General features: G+C 49.6%; 1 protein-coding gene across 1 annotated transcript in view; it reads left to right on the forward strand.

Annotated features, from left to right (window-relative positions):
* Nucleotides 1–2,051: 2,051 nt before the first annotated feature.
* The window catches only part of COL23A1 (collagen type XXIII alpha 1 chain), a 190,985-nt gene continuing 178,345 nt past the window's right edge, over nt 2,052–14,691 (forward strand). Inside the window, exons 1-2 of the mRNA XM_074916332.1 lie at nt 2,052–2,326; nt 6,265–6,334. Of these exons, the coding sequence (XP_074772433.1) occupies nt 2,111–2,326; nt 6,265–6,334 (286 nt within the window). The 5' untranslated portion in view covers nt 2,052–2,110. The remainder of the gene's footprint in view (nt 2,327–6,264; nt 6,335–14,691) is intronic.

Below are 14,691 nucleotides of genomic sequence, written 5' to 3' on the forward strand. Positions count from 1 at the left end.
AGCATCTGCAGGGAGGTGCCAAGTCCTTTTGCAGGCCTTAGAGCATGTACAAAAGAAGTTTTAGTTAGAAGGGGCACAGGTCCAGCATCCCCTGGTGAAGCAGCCCTGCGCTGCTGGCAGCCGAGCAGCCACCAGGTGCCAGCGGGTCCCATTCCTCCTGCTCTCTGGGCTGCCCTCAGTGCTTTGGCCTTTACAGGGGAAGAGATTTTTACACACACATGCACACACCTGCCCCCCTCCCTTGTCTCGTTAACACATGGATGTGAGCAGGGTGGTTTGTCATCTTTACGTGTTTGGATCCAGCTCCTATTAAGTGCCTATAGCTGTTGGTAAATAACTTAAAAGATCCATTCACACCTTTCTGTGCGCTTCACATTTTTAGCTATTGTAACCTCAATAAATCTGTGAGTGGTTTGGCCAGGCAGACCAAGGGTCTGCTTTTCCATAATGGGTCAGTTACACACTTAACATGGATGATAGGACAAAATCAAGCTGGTTTTTAAAGGAACAGAGCAGTCTTTATCTCTGAAGTGTACAGAGCGTACAAGATCCAGAACTTTGGAAGCTGGGCAGGGGAAGACTTGAGCTGTGGGTTAAGCTGCCCCTTCTCAAGACATGGGTTTGGAATTTTGGGACAGGGGCTGCCACAGCAGCACTCAGTCCTTGTCACGGTTCTGGGTATCTGGGTTGCAAGGAGGGCTCAGGGCCCATGGACACATTTTAGGACAAGATGCCTTGTGCCCTAGAAGCCCTCCTGCAGAGGTGTTACTGTGCGCGGGCAACTCCATCTCCTAGAGCTTGTCAGCAAAGTCTTAGCGGCCCCATAGCAGGGAGAAAAAAAGGTAAGGAAGAGGTTGCTCGTGAAAACCTGGAGTTTTCTTCGTGCATGTGAAGCAGAGCGGGAAAGTTTTGTGATAGAGTTGCCTGGTGAACTGATTTGGAAATAGCAGCTACAAAAAAGCAGCGTATGTACCCAGCATGGCGGTCTAACACTGACACCCCTCCTGGTAACGTTTTCTATCTCTGTCCTGGGCTTCACCCATCTGTTCTAGAATAACTAGTCCTAGAAGTAAGAATTACTCCTAGAAGGGCAGGGTCTATGGCCAGGAGGCAGAGAGTACACTTGGGTTTGTGGATTACGTCCTTGGAGTCTAGGCAGGCATTAAGTTATCCGAGGATGTTTTATAGGTGCGTTAAGAGTTGACGTGATGGAATCTAACAGCGAGGAAAAGGCAAGGCTGTTGGGCAAAGTCTGGGGGTACTTAAATACTTTTGGATGTGCATAGTTTCCTTCAAAGCCTCCCTAAAGCAGATGGGGCACCTTACGGTGATAAAATCAGTACGTTACAAGGCCCGGTGGAAGGCGGCTGGGCTTGGCCGCCGAGGCCTTTTCCCCAAAGCAGGTCCCAGTCCTGGCGGGGCCCCAGAAATCCCCAGCGGTGCGATCTTACAGGTCGCTCTCGCTGGGCGAGGAGAGGCCGTTTCCCACGCGATGCCCCGGGGGGGGGTGTTGGGCTGGAGCCCGGTGCCCGCTGGCCCGGCGGGCGGGGGGACCGGCCCCGGCTCCGGTCCGGTCCCGCTGGAGGGCGCCCGCTCCGCGCCCGCGGCCGCCACCGCCGCAGCGCTGCCCTGCGCGGCTGCTGGAGCGGGGCCGCCTTCCCCCCCCCCCCCCCCGAGCCTCTGCGGAGCTCCCCGCACCCCGGAGCGGCTCTTGCCCGGCCCCGCACCGCCGGGACCCCGGGGGACAGGGGGGGTGAGGGGAGGGCCGGGAGGTGGGGGGGAGCGGTCCCCGCGGGGGGCGGGCAGCGGGGGTGGGATCTGCTGCGCGTAATCCCCCCCATGGGGGGCGGCGGGCCGCGCTCGGAGCATCCCCCCTTCCCCAGCGCGGGGGAGGCGGCGGGGGGAGCCGCCACCGCCCCCCCCCGCCCCGCTTCCTCCGTTTAAGACCCGGGGCCGGCGGGGCGAGCGGAGGAGAGCGGCCGCTCCGCAGCTGCCGGCCCCACTTCCGCGGCGGGGCGCGCAGCGCACGGGGCGGGCGCTGGATGCGCCGCCGGGGGAAGGCGGGCGGCAGCCGAGCGGGACCCCGCGCAGCGGCGCGGAGCGCGGCGCGATGAGCGCGGGCAGCGGCGCCGGCGCCGCGGCGGGCACCGCCACCTCCGCCCTGTGCCTGCTCCTCTCGCTCACCGCCGTGGCCGTCTGCCTGCTGCTGGGCGCCAAGACGGCGGAGCTGCAGGGCCGGCTGGCCGCGCTGGAGGAGCGGGGCTCCGCCGGCCCCGGGCCGCTGCTGGACGCGCTGCGGCCCCGCGTGGAGCAGCTCTTCCGCGAGGTGAGTTGGCTGCGCGGCCGCGGGGAGCAGCACCGACAGACCGGCCGTCCCGGAGCCCCCGGCCGCCCCGGGGCGAGGAGGGCGCTCCGGGCCGCGCTCCGTGTGTCAGCGGCTCCTCTTCCCCTTTGGACAGACTTTCTCCCTTTTGCCAAACTTCTCCCCTTTTTCTGGCCGTTTCCGTGGATCGGGCTGTAGGGCGAGGCGCAGCCTTTCTGATTTAGGGGGAAAAAAAAAAAAAAAAAGCGCCCCAGGTGGGAAGGCGAGCAGTTCAGCGGTTTCCCTCATGCCATTCACTGGTAAAGGTAACCTGAGTACTTACTATTTATCTTTGGATGTAACAGACGATAATTTCCTCGTTATGAATTTATGAACATCATCCCTCTTACCTGGACTATCTATCACAGAGTATCGTGTGGTCCAGCAGTGCTGAACTGATTTATGGTGGGTGGAGAAGACTAGCAACTAGTTATTTCACTTTCAATTCCAGGATTTTCCAAAATTACTCAGTAAAGATTGCTGTGCTAAAAGATTTGTCCTACTTAGAGGACAATTATCCACAGTGATGCCCTTCTCCATAACTAAACCAAATCTCTGGGAGAAGTTACACTTGATCCCAGGGTTCTATTTTTTCCCCCAAACTCTAGTGTTTAGGTTTGGGGCTTTCTACAGGCACGGGGAACGGGGAGGGCTCCCATCACTCATAGTTTGACGACCCCACAGTTGGTTTGCTGGATTTGTGTGAACAGGAGTTTAGGATTTGCAGGAAGCTTCAACCCAGCTTATGGGGCTGCCGCAGGACGCTCCCGAGTGATCGATTCTGACATCTGGGGAAGGTTTTACACTGGGATTTTATTAATGGCCTGACTGGGGTGCAAAACACGGTGCTGCATTAAAATCGTTACAGCCACGAAGCCTCAGTCTTGCCCAAATGTATTTTGTGTGCGGGGGGGGATGGAGGCAGCACTGGGGGGATGATGTGAGACAGTTCCTCGCACCTCGCGGTGCTGTTGGGGTTAGGGCGAGGGTATTGCTCGCGCCGCCGCAGCGTGGCCCTTCTCCTGGAAACTTGGTTGCGTTCGTGTCCCTCGATAAAAGAGAAATGTGAACAAATATTTTTGTGAAAACCCTGAATACCAGACCAGAGGGGTGCCTGTGAGGCGTAATCACCGAATGTAGTGAACGGCTTTTCTCCGGGCAGGAATTAGCCTGCCAGTCGTGGCAGTGGTTCTGTTCCAATTACTCCCATAAATGTGCTTAGCAATGGGACGGGTTTCTGTGGCACTGCCTAAGATCATGTGCAACCTCTTGCTGAGATGTAGTTAAGTGTGGAAAGCTTGTTTTGTACTGGGAACACTCAGATGGAGATTGTACAGGGGGAAAATAAAGCAAAACCACATAATTGGGTCTCTAATGCCAGAGTGAGCTTGTTGAAACGTTTAATATGACCAAATTTGGGTCAATACCGAAAGCAAATTTTGAAACAAGTAACAGATTCAAGGAATGCATGGCAGCGATTGTGCTATCTATTAATAGTTATTTCAAATGAACTTATTTATGTTAAAGTTTCGGAAAGTGTCTGTTCCTTGACCAAACTCCATTACATAAGATCACTCGCTCATCAGGCAACTTCAGCCCTTTCTGTGCCGAACTTTCTGGAGAGCAAGAGAATATTTCCATCATCATGAACATCAACTGATGCCTGGGGTCAGTTTTTTTGTTAAATTCTGTGTTGGTCCTCCTTTGAAGTTTACCACAGTATTTCAGAAGTGAAACCAAAGCTCCATACGCTCTCTGTGCATGACCCAGCATACTTTGTTCTCTGTCACTGCCCAAAAAGCATTACACCATATACCAACCTAGGAGTTTGGGGTGTAATTTATGGCAGAGCTGCCTATAAAGAGCAGCAAATACAACACCAACATGCTGGCTCTGTTCCTCTTAGCGTTGTTTAAATGTTTGGCAAGTAAAAGAGGATAGGAAATAATAAAGGAAGGGTGAGTGTGTAGTTAAGGCAATGAAAGCCAATTTGGACAACTAGGATTTAGTTTTTGGCCCTGTGACAAGTGTCCATCTAACTGGAAAAATTGCTGATTTTAATATGGTGGGACCTTGCCCTTCCCTTGGCTGTTCCTTTAGTGGGACGTGCTGCAGGGTCCTGCTGTGATGCCCTTCCAAACATTTCCAACAGCGTGATCCAAACGTGGCAGCATCTCCACTTGCTCTACATCAAAAGCCCCGATTCGAGGCGTGTAGTTTTCATACTAGAGGGAAAATGTTAATGGGAGGATTATAGAATCATCCAGTTGTTGTAAACAAAGCTGGACCATTTTGTTCACAAAGGATTTATTGTCCGCGGTAGGCAGAGAGTGTCCAGATTAATCAGTTTCATGACAAGAACAATTCAATGGGAGAACAGAGGGCTCGCTCCAGGATTCAGATCTCCTCTGCTGTTCCCAGTGATGCCTGCTGAACTAAAAGGATGGAAGAGCTTATTTTATTTTCATTTCCTCGAGCATCTTCATCATCCAAATTACTTTAAAAATAAACAGATAAAAACTGAGTGACCCTCTAACCTGTAGACTGCAAGTGGCTGTCAGAAAAGTCTCTTTAGATACTTTCTTGCCACTTTCTCAAGGAAAGCATATGTTTTGCAGAAGGCAGCTGGATCTCTTTGGTATTTATACTTCCCTTAGGACTTCTCTGTCAGGTGCTATGAAACCATGCTGATACTTTCAGGACCTCTTTGCATCGGATCTGAGCAGCTAGAAAGGAATGCACAGGATTTCAACAACAGTCTGGGGGACTTAATCCCCAGGATAAAAGGAAAAGAACCTAATTCACAGGTAGCCTAATTCCTGAATAGTCTACCGTGTTCAAATATTTAAACACAGACTTGGCCATCAGCTATATAAAATTCAAGTCTGAACACCCTGAATTCAGTAAGTACTTTGAAATGTGGAGGCTTCAGTTATCAGATTATTGGTTTCTCTCTTGGTAATACTTGAGGTGAGACAGGGCATTCCTGGAGGACTGAGAGCGCAGTGATTGCGGGTGAAGGTGGGATGTTCCCATCCTTGCTGGGTTGCCCCAGCCACGACATGCTATGCCTGAGCTAATACAACTTACCTGTCATCGGGGCTTATTAACTTGGGCTTGGCAGTGTCCTAAATGCAGGCACGAACATTTCGGTTGGCTTAGAGAGCAGGCAGAGTGCGCTCACATCTGTCTGCAATATGCCACGTAGACATTGCTTTAGTTTTGTGAATTTTTACATCTTCTGGTTGTCCCACTGCTAAGTTTTTCACCTCAGAGATGGAAGCACTGGGGTTTGGGTGGACTTGGGGATGGGTGAGCACCCCAGTCTCGCTGGCAGTGCCCACCCCACTGTCCTTCACCTCCTCATCCATCTTCTAGGGAAACCTATATAACTCCACATAGCATGAATTTTAAGTACAAAGTCAGCCAAATTGGGCCACATCTGTTGTGCAAATATCCCCCTGCTATGTAAACTCCAGGGTGTTTGGAAGCAGCTTTGGTGCTGGTTGCAGTGGGGCTTTCCCGGGGTGTTTGCCTCGCTGTCGGGGCTGCTGTGGCGGAGCAGAGGGGCTGCTGAGATGATGCTGACATCTGGATATGGGACTCGTCGTGGCTGCTCAGGGTGAGTCCAGCCCACGGTGCTTGGCTCCAGGGACTTTTGGGATGTGCAGGAGTCTCTGCCTGCCCCGCGTGAGGGTTGTAGACCGGCCACTTCATAAGAATCATTTAATATTTTGTGTGCGTGGGGCATTATCCAAAGAGGCTGAAGGCAACAGGATGAAACTATTACCTCTCTCTGGAAGGAAGTGTGCTGGATGGTTTGGCTGTTGGCATGCACGTGCAGTCCGCATTTAGATATAACGTGCTCTCTGAATGGCTATTTTTATTCCTCCTCTAAACAGAAACTGGGTGAAGGACTAGCAAAGCTGCGGACGGTGAGAGAGGCTCCGTCAGACTGCATGTGCCCCCCAGGTAGGTGCAAACGTACCCGCACGGCCAACGCCAGACTGCCCAGAAGCCACCTGCTCGCTGGACTGATGCCACTCAGCCCCTCCTCTCCTGTTTGATATATTCCTCCGTATCAAGGAAAATGTCTTAAGAAGTGTTTTTTTTCCAAGCTGAAGCACTCTGTTGTACTTGAGACTGTTAACTTCTTCCATTGCCTTGCTTTGGCCTGGTTACAGATAAAGGAGTTTGAGGTTTGGACAAAAGCGATGTTTGGCTATAAGAATAAAAGAGTGAATAGCTTTACTCGGTTGTGAGCCCTGGGTGTTGGGCCAAAACAATTTAGAAGTAGTAACAAAATCACTGGGGCTTAATGCAAGTGTGATAATTAAAAGCTGCAGCCTCTCTGCCTTTTAGGAGGGTAGCGACTTCTCCAGCGCTGCCTTGCTGTATGAAAGCTGTCACTGATTGTTTAAATTTCCTCCCAGAGTTTAATGAACTTCTTAAACTGTCAAAACTTCCTGTTCTGCTGTGGAAGTGCATGCTCCTTGGAAACAATAAACAGCTTAGATTAGTTTGTAAAGGAATCTCATTTATAAAACTGCTCCGTTAAGTGCTCTGCTGTCATACTGAACAGCATGAATGACTTTGGGCTCAGGCACTTGAAGCCCTTTTTTTTTTTTTTCTTTTCACAGAAGTAGTGAAGATGGGTGAAAGATGTGCAGTACTTTGATGAGGGAGAATGCCTAGGCATGTTACAAAGCTTTGCAAGCAGCAAATAGTTCGATTCTGGTTTTAAAGACAAAAAAAACCCCCTTAAATGCTACATGTAGATGCATCATAGGAAAATGGACAGTCTCCCTGGATATGAATCTTACCAGAACACACAGCATTATTCCGTACTCACAGGACAAAAAAGCTGGACTTTTTCTCCATAAAGATTATGTGTAATAACCTTGGAAACATTTCAGAAACGATGCTCTTACATGTGCTGTTGTAGTTGTACTCGCTGGTTTTCTACTGGAAGGCTCCTACAGGTGCCCTGTATGCCTCGCTGCCTTGTAACCAAACCCCATCAGCTGAGACACAAATCGTGCTTATTTTCAGCTCTTTGGACACCACTGGTCAAATTAGTTCTCTCCCTTCTGATGTGCAGACACAACCAAAAACCAAGCCCATCAGCCTCACGGGGCTCTGTGGGCTGCATCTTGCTCCGGTCGGTGCAACTGGAGCACTACTGGTGTGCTTAAGTGGTCAAGAGGCTCTGCAGAAAGCAGTTGGGGTTGAACAGGCTCCTTTGTGGCCAGGAAAGTCCCAATTCTGTTCCGGGTCACTGGGTTTGCTGGTTGCTGCGTGGTGGGGAGGAAGAGAGAAGAGGGGAGGTTTTCCCACGTGCAGCTGAAATACTTGTTACAGTCATTAGTAATGAATGTCAAAGTAATTTGTGAGCCAAAGGAAGGAAAAGTGATTTCCTGGTGGGTAGGAAATGTTGTGCCATCGGTGGCTGCTCCTGGCTATCACTGTTGGGGAGCTGAGTGCTGTGCTAAGGCGAGGATGTACTGCCAAGCTGTCCTGAAGCCTTTCAGCTCGATCTGAGCAAATCAAAGGGATCTTTACATGTGGTTTTTTTTTTTTTTTCCCCCCCTCTCTTTCTCCTGAAGAAGGCTGAATTGCCTTCTGCTCTGTAAATAAAGAGCTTGGTTCAGGAACATCCTGAGAGCTTGTGGCCCTCGCTGGCATTTGCTGCAGAGCTATGCCAGGCTGCAAACTAACAGCTAAGCTTCAGTTTGCCTCCATGCACCAAAAAAAGCAGCCCCTGGAGAAAGGAAAATCCCCCCGTGGAGGGGACGGGGAAATGGGGAGATCCTGCCAGCCCTGCCCACGGGCAGGGGGAGGCAGGGAGCACGGCCAGCATTGGCAGCCCTTCCTGCAGCCCCTCTCCTGCTCCTCAGGGGCAGCTGGAAGCTGGTGGGTATCCCAAACGCCTGGGCTGGGGGGCTTTCCTCCCGCAGAAACCCTGATAAGCTTAAACAGACTTCCTTCTTATCACTGGATTTAAAGCAAGCCCACCGAAGAGCTGTCAGTGGTGCTGTGGGCATCATCAGGGCGGTGTGGTCCCTCCCTCAGTGCCTCTTTGGGCAGAGGGGCACTCGCTGCCCTGCAGACCCACAGACAGTGGCAGGAGCAAACTGCGTGCTCAGAGCTTGCCCTGCGAGCTGGGCTTTTGCTAAACAAGACCCATTTTTTCCTTGATGTGAGTCAATTTGGGGTTTATTGGGAGCCTGAGGGGGTGGGGGTTGTTTTTAGGGGTCTGCTTTGATCAAATTGACTTGCTACACATTAAAAGCAGTTCGGGACAAGATGACTATGATCCATTCAGAAGTTAAATGAGGCTCAAGTTATTTGGACTACAGCGAAGTCCTAAATCAGTGTTTGTAAAACACACAAACAAAACAAATATCCCTCCCAAAAAAACCCAAGCTGACCCATGGTTTTGTGCTCTGCAGTAAATCACCTATTTGGCTATAGGGCTCAACTGGGTTGTTATAGAGCAGCACTGACTTCTAAAATGGGACACTCAGGGCTTTTTGGGGCAGGCAGGGCTGCAGAGAGCTGCCGCAGAGCCGGCAGAGGGGTGGTGGCCGGCAGAGGGGGCCCAGCCATTTCGTCAGGGCGATGGAGATACCTCAATTGCCAAGAAAAATAATCATAATTTTGTAAAAAAAGCTTAAAAAATTGCTGTTCTGGCTCTGATGTGGGTGATACTGCAAAAAGGTGTCGCCGTCGTTGCTCTCAGCATCTGTGTGCTGCTTGGAGTTGAGTTGTTTTGCTTTATTTATTTAACCAAAGCGATGGGGGAGATGATGACAACAACTTTGTGTCACTTTGGTTATTTCGTGGTTTGGGCATTTCTGTGGCCGAGGGAGAGGAAAACATCCTCGGGGATTTGGAGCAGCTGGACCAGGTGCGGGTCAGGCTCCGGAATGCCGTGATGGGAGGGGGGGAGGCTGGTGACCCCGCTGTGGTGAGGACGTGGCCTTTTGGCCCCCCCCCAGCTATATGGGATGGGGCCGCAGCGGTTGCGTGCTGCTGGCACTGGGCAGGCCAGGCCAGGCTGTCCCCATATGTTGGCTCGCTGTGTTTTTGTTATTGTCATTCCCTGAGACAGGTCTGTAATATTTTGCATGGAGGCCCCTCGTCCCCTTATGTTCAGCCTTTTTCTCTGGTGGGATCCTCGCACAGCCTTTGCTGCAAGATAAAATCCAGCAGGTGCAGGAACACTTGTTTATATGGCATTTAGGACAGCCTTCAGCTGATGAGCACTTGGAAATGGGTTGAAAGCAAGACTAAAGCTCCACACTTGAAAACACTTTGTTTTACAGTTGTGTGACCTGGCTGCCTTCTTTTTTTTTTTTTTTTTTTTTTAAGGAGACTTTTTTTATTTTCTCCCTTGTATTTTTAAGCACAGTCTTTTGAAACCTGAGGTGCAAAAGGCTCTCATTAAATACAGTATTTACCATGCCAGAAGTCTTCAGGGTCTCCGAGGAGGTCCCTCAAGAGCTCGAGGTGCTGGTTGCACCCTGCTAGAGCCTGAGAGCAAATGTTTTCTCTTAAATCCAGTTTAAAAAGGTTTAAAACAAGCCCCAGTCCACAGAAAGTGCCCTGCGCAGCAGCTGGTCCTTGCTATACTGCAGACAGAGGGGTGTGAAAATCTCCATCTCTTTCGGCTGCTTTTGCAGTGTGTAGTTCAACGTATGCGTTGTGTTTCCATGTGCCTTTTTATTTAACAGCACCTCCACGGGCGCTGCGCTCCAGAGCCTTAACTCCAAATTTCCTGGCTGCTGGATGGTGCATGCCCCTGTCTTCATCTTGAATTCACACTGAGACAGTGTCATATGCTTTTGAACGTATATATATTACAAAACGGTGTTAAATGTTCAGTGTAGTAATCTGATGTTCCAGTTAATATGTGACAAATATTTCCCAATAATGGCTTGGCAGTGGGAAGAGCGGAGTGGTACTCCAGCCTGCAGGCCGACGGATTGCTCCATTTTTCAGCAATTCAAACCATGTGTACTTGGGGAAGCTGATCATTTGAAATCCTCCCTACCTCTGCAGACTCAGCAGCTCCAGAGGTTCTCTTGCTGCGCTTATTATTTATGTAATTTATGATGATTATTATTTTTATTTTTTTAAAATTTTTACCCTAACTTTATACACAGGGATCTGCTTTCTCCTGCCTTGCTGTGGAAGTTTGGCACAGTACTTTTTGTGGTTCCTAGCGACTTGAAATATCTACCTAATTTTTATTGGTGTAAATGTTGTCTTCAAGTGTCACTCGCTATCTGCCTTCTCCCCACGTTGTCTCCCCAGGTAATTAGCACAACAGAATTTCCCTAATTGCTAGAGATCAAGGAGGAGAGGGCTCTGCTTGCTTTGTAGTCCTGACAAACGGCAGATGTTTTCCAGCAGGCCAAATGGGATGCGCTGAGCTGTGTTAATGCTGGCTCTTTGTTTCGTGCTCTTGCGTGATAGCAGCTCTCTATTATTGCTCTCTTTTTACATCTTCACTATCTGGGTCTGTAGTGCTGTGTTTCTGAGTCATCGGTCCTTCAAAATAGTTAAATAGATATGGAAAAATATCCAATGACAGCAAGTATTTATTTTTTAAATTAGTGGTGATCTCTCCTTTTCTGAGTTGCTTTGCATCCTCTGAGCTTAAACGTCTGAGGTATTCCTCACTGTCACCTCAAGAGATGTTTTTCTGCCTAAAACTCAGTACCTGTCTGTAATTTCTATGATTTAGGAGACAAAGCGCTTTACAACATCTTCAGGATTTAGAATGTTTCCTAAATCCTCCTTGCCTCACTTTCCGATACGCTGCCAGTCACTTTGCTTCAGCAGGGTTTACTCTCAGTCTGACTTTGCCTGCAGGAGGCTCAGACTTTATAATTACAGTATTAGTATAAACAAGATTTTTTTGCACTAACCTTACAAACACAATCAGAATTATATTCTGCACAGAAAAACCTGTGCCTGGATTTTAAAAAATGAGCCAGAAGCCAAGCATTAAAGCATCTAAATAATGAAGAACAACTGGTGGGGAAGGACTTTTGACAAATGGTGCCATTTAAATGCAGGTACTTACTTTTCTGTTTAACATGTTTTTGAATCTTACCCCTTCAATAACACGAACTGAATGCAGATCTTAGCAGCTTTTGGAAAAATGCTCTTTGAGCATAGAAATCACTGCTGGCTACCTTCCATCGGCTCCTTCCTGGTGACCGCTCCCCAGTCCCTTTTGGATATTTGTGGAAGGCCCCCAGGACATCTGGAGCCGTGTCTGCACGCCACATGTGCTCCGGGAGCCGCCAGCCGCCTTCTCCCGGGAGCTACCTGGGATGGGCACAATGCCCTCCATCTTCTTACTAGAAGGTCCCAGAAAGCAGCTGCCGCAGAGTGGTGGACCCCCATCTCATCCTTGGGAGCCCTGAAGCTCTGCTTAGGGAGTTGTTTTGTGGCTTCAGGACTCTCTGTTAATCAAAACCTATGGGTCGGGAGGTTGCGATAGATGGAAATAAATGGAGGAGAGGGCGTCTTGCTTGGTTTGGCATCTCCTCCCAGCCGTATGACCCGTGTATGTGTGGTCTCTGGAGGGTGCCAGCCAGCAAGGGGGAAGGAGCCCAAAGTCCCTCTTGAATGCAGAGGAATTATTTCTCATGGCCCTGTGGGTTGCCGAGTGCCCAGAGAGAGTTCCTGGCACTGCGGCAGCAGCCAGGCGTGTCATGGCAGTGGCAGGGGGACTTCTGTTCACTCTGGCTTGCTTTTCTCTATTCCAAAGCCACTTTTGGCATTGCTCTGCCCCCCTGTTGAGGAGCTCATGGTGGTGGAGGGAGCAGCAAGCGGCAGCCAGGTGTGCAGCAAAGGGGAGGTTTGAGTCTGGGAATTTGGGGACCACTCTCAAACCGAGCTGCCCAGCACGCTGGCATCTGAGGGAAGGCACGTCCTCTGCTCAACACCCATCCAAACAATACCCTGCCAGATCAGCTGCTGTGTCAGCCAGCAGTGACATTTAATGTCCTACTGAGGTGACATTAAATGCTGGATGTGGCCAGGACATTCCAAGGCAGGAAATAGTGTGGTACCAGTGTTATTCCCAGAGCTGGCAGCGCCTCTGACACGGAGTCAGAGGTGTGAGCTACAAGGCAGTCTGGCCTCAAAACCACTGGCGCAGGAAAATGGGCTGGAGCCATCTCCCAGTGAGACTGCGGCAGGATTTATCCTGGTGGCGTTTGGTGCAGCTCTGGCATTTGAACACGGAGGCCCAGAGCAGTACACCAGGAACCAGCCCTTTCCCAGCAGCATTCATCTTTAGACCACTTCAGCAAAAATTAATTAAAACTGGTGACATCAATGGCAGAAGGCTTTGAAAATTTATTTTTTCTAAGTCTGCCAAAGTTATTTTGAGTGTAATGAAAACTACAAAAATAAACCTGATGACCATATCCTCTGCGAGAGGCTCTGTGTAACTTTATCTTTGTCTCGACATATGAAGTCATTTATCTAGGCACAGATATTTTTTGCTGCCAGCCCGTTCAGCGCTGCCTTTCCAGGGAGGAAAGGCTGAAGCAGGTTGGTTCAGTGCTCATGGACTGACTCACCTGGGAGTTTCCCATCAGCTTCCAGTTGGTTTCCTCCTCTCTCGTGTTCAAATAATGGATTAATGTTACCCACACTAGCAGCGACTTGGCTTTGCAGAACTGATTATTGAAAATAGATTGTGCTTGGCGTGGTACCTGCGTCCATGCCGTCTCATCGAGCTGGCGGTGCTGTCATCTCCTGTCCTGGGTGTAACAGGATGGGAATGTGTTTCAAACCCAGCATGCTTTAGGTTGATCTTATCACTCATGCAGTGTTGATAGAAGCAGGTTTTAGCACAGAAATGATTTTTGGGCAGTCAGCTACCGCTGAGGTATTCCTGAAGCAAGAGCTGCCTGATTTCTCTGCCATCGAGATGCTCCAGATTGATGTTTGATGACTCGTGCTGCACAAATACACACTGCATTGTAAGCACGATCACCTGCACATGCGTCTGGGAGTGTGTAGGTAACAGCAGTCAAAATCAGAGCGGAGCAGAGGGGCTGTATGACTGTTAGGCCTCTGTCTTTCTGCGCTGGGTGGGTGTTGCTTTATCCCTCAACAGATACTGTTAGATAACCATCCCTCTGGCTTCTCTCTGGAAGCACCAGCCCAGGCAAAGGCTGGACAAACAGCCCCATCTGCCCCATCTACCTCCACCCTTGGCTTCCCACTTGAGAAGTCCCGGACTATCCATAAACCTGGTGTTATCTCCTGTTTTGCCATTCAAAGACCAGAAGCATTGCTCTTGCCCTGGTGCTCTCTGTTTGCTCCAGTTTTGTTGCTCTAAGACACAGTCATTTGTTTTACTTTATAGGGTTGCAGGGGCAGTAGGTTTAGTGCGCTTAAGCCATATCTCCATCACTTGTGTCACCGCAACAAAGGCTGGAATTAATCCCCAAGGGGCAAATCTATCTGTAGCTTTTGGGTTACTTTACAGAATTCTGGGCAAGAGTCCCTTTCAGCTCTTGTTAAATAGAGTTCCCTTAAAGGAAAGTATTCCTCTGAACTCCAGCACCTGAATAGCATACCTTCATGTTGCCAAATTTGCTCATCCTTTGACCATCATATTTTCAGGGGAAGGTGAATTGGAGAGTGAGACCCATAGTTGGCTGTAGCTGAGAATCTAATAGGATTTTTAACCAAGTAATTATATTGGAACAGTTGCTCACTGAGAAGTGCAGCTTGCCTGGCTTATGAGGATCAGAGTGTGAATCCAAATACCAGCCACGAGCACGGGTCGCTGCAGTTCTCTCTTGCCCCTCCGCCACCAACTTAAAACAGGAGGCTGGGATCATACTTGAGGCCACAGGTGTTATTTCAGACATAAATGCAAAGAGCGAGCAGGAAACTTTTGTCTATTTTCTCAAAATATGTGTCACAGTTCACTGGGAAGATGCAAAGAGGTTAAAGAGGGAAATCTGTGAATAACTTCCAGGAGCAGCTTGAAGTCAGTGAAGGCAAAGAATGAGAGTGGGTCACACCGCCAAAAAGTTTGGGAAAAATTGTGTTAAGCTTGTTAAACGTTTGTATAACACAACTTCTTGGGAAGTTGGCTTGAGTGAGCTGTTCAGTTAAGGGGAGGAAGGAGGCAGGATTTTCTTTTGCCGAAGGGTTTCATTGCTGAAGCTGCAATAACCCAGGTGAGTGGGAATTTCACAGCATGAAAATTTTTGTCAGTCTTTAGTAGCTGCTGATCTTGGTGCATCTCAGTCTTAATCCTGAGTGTGGACCAGGGTTTACCT

The sequence above is a fragment of the Athene noctua genome, chromosome 12 (genome assembly GCF_965140245.1).
Source record: "Athene noctua chromosome 12, bAthNoc1.hap1.1, whole genome shotgun sequence".
NCBI lineage: Eukaryota > Metazoa > Chordata > Aves > Strigiformes > Strigidae > Athene > Athene noctua.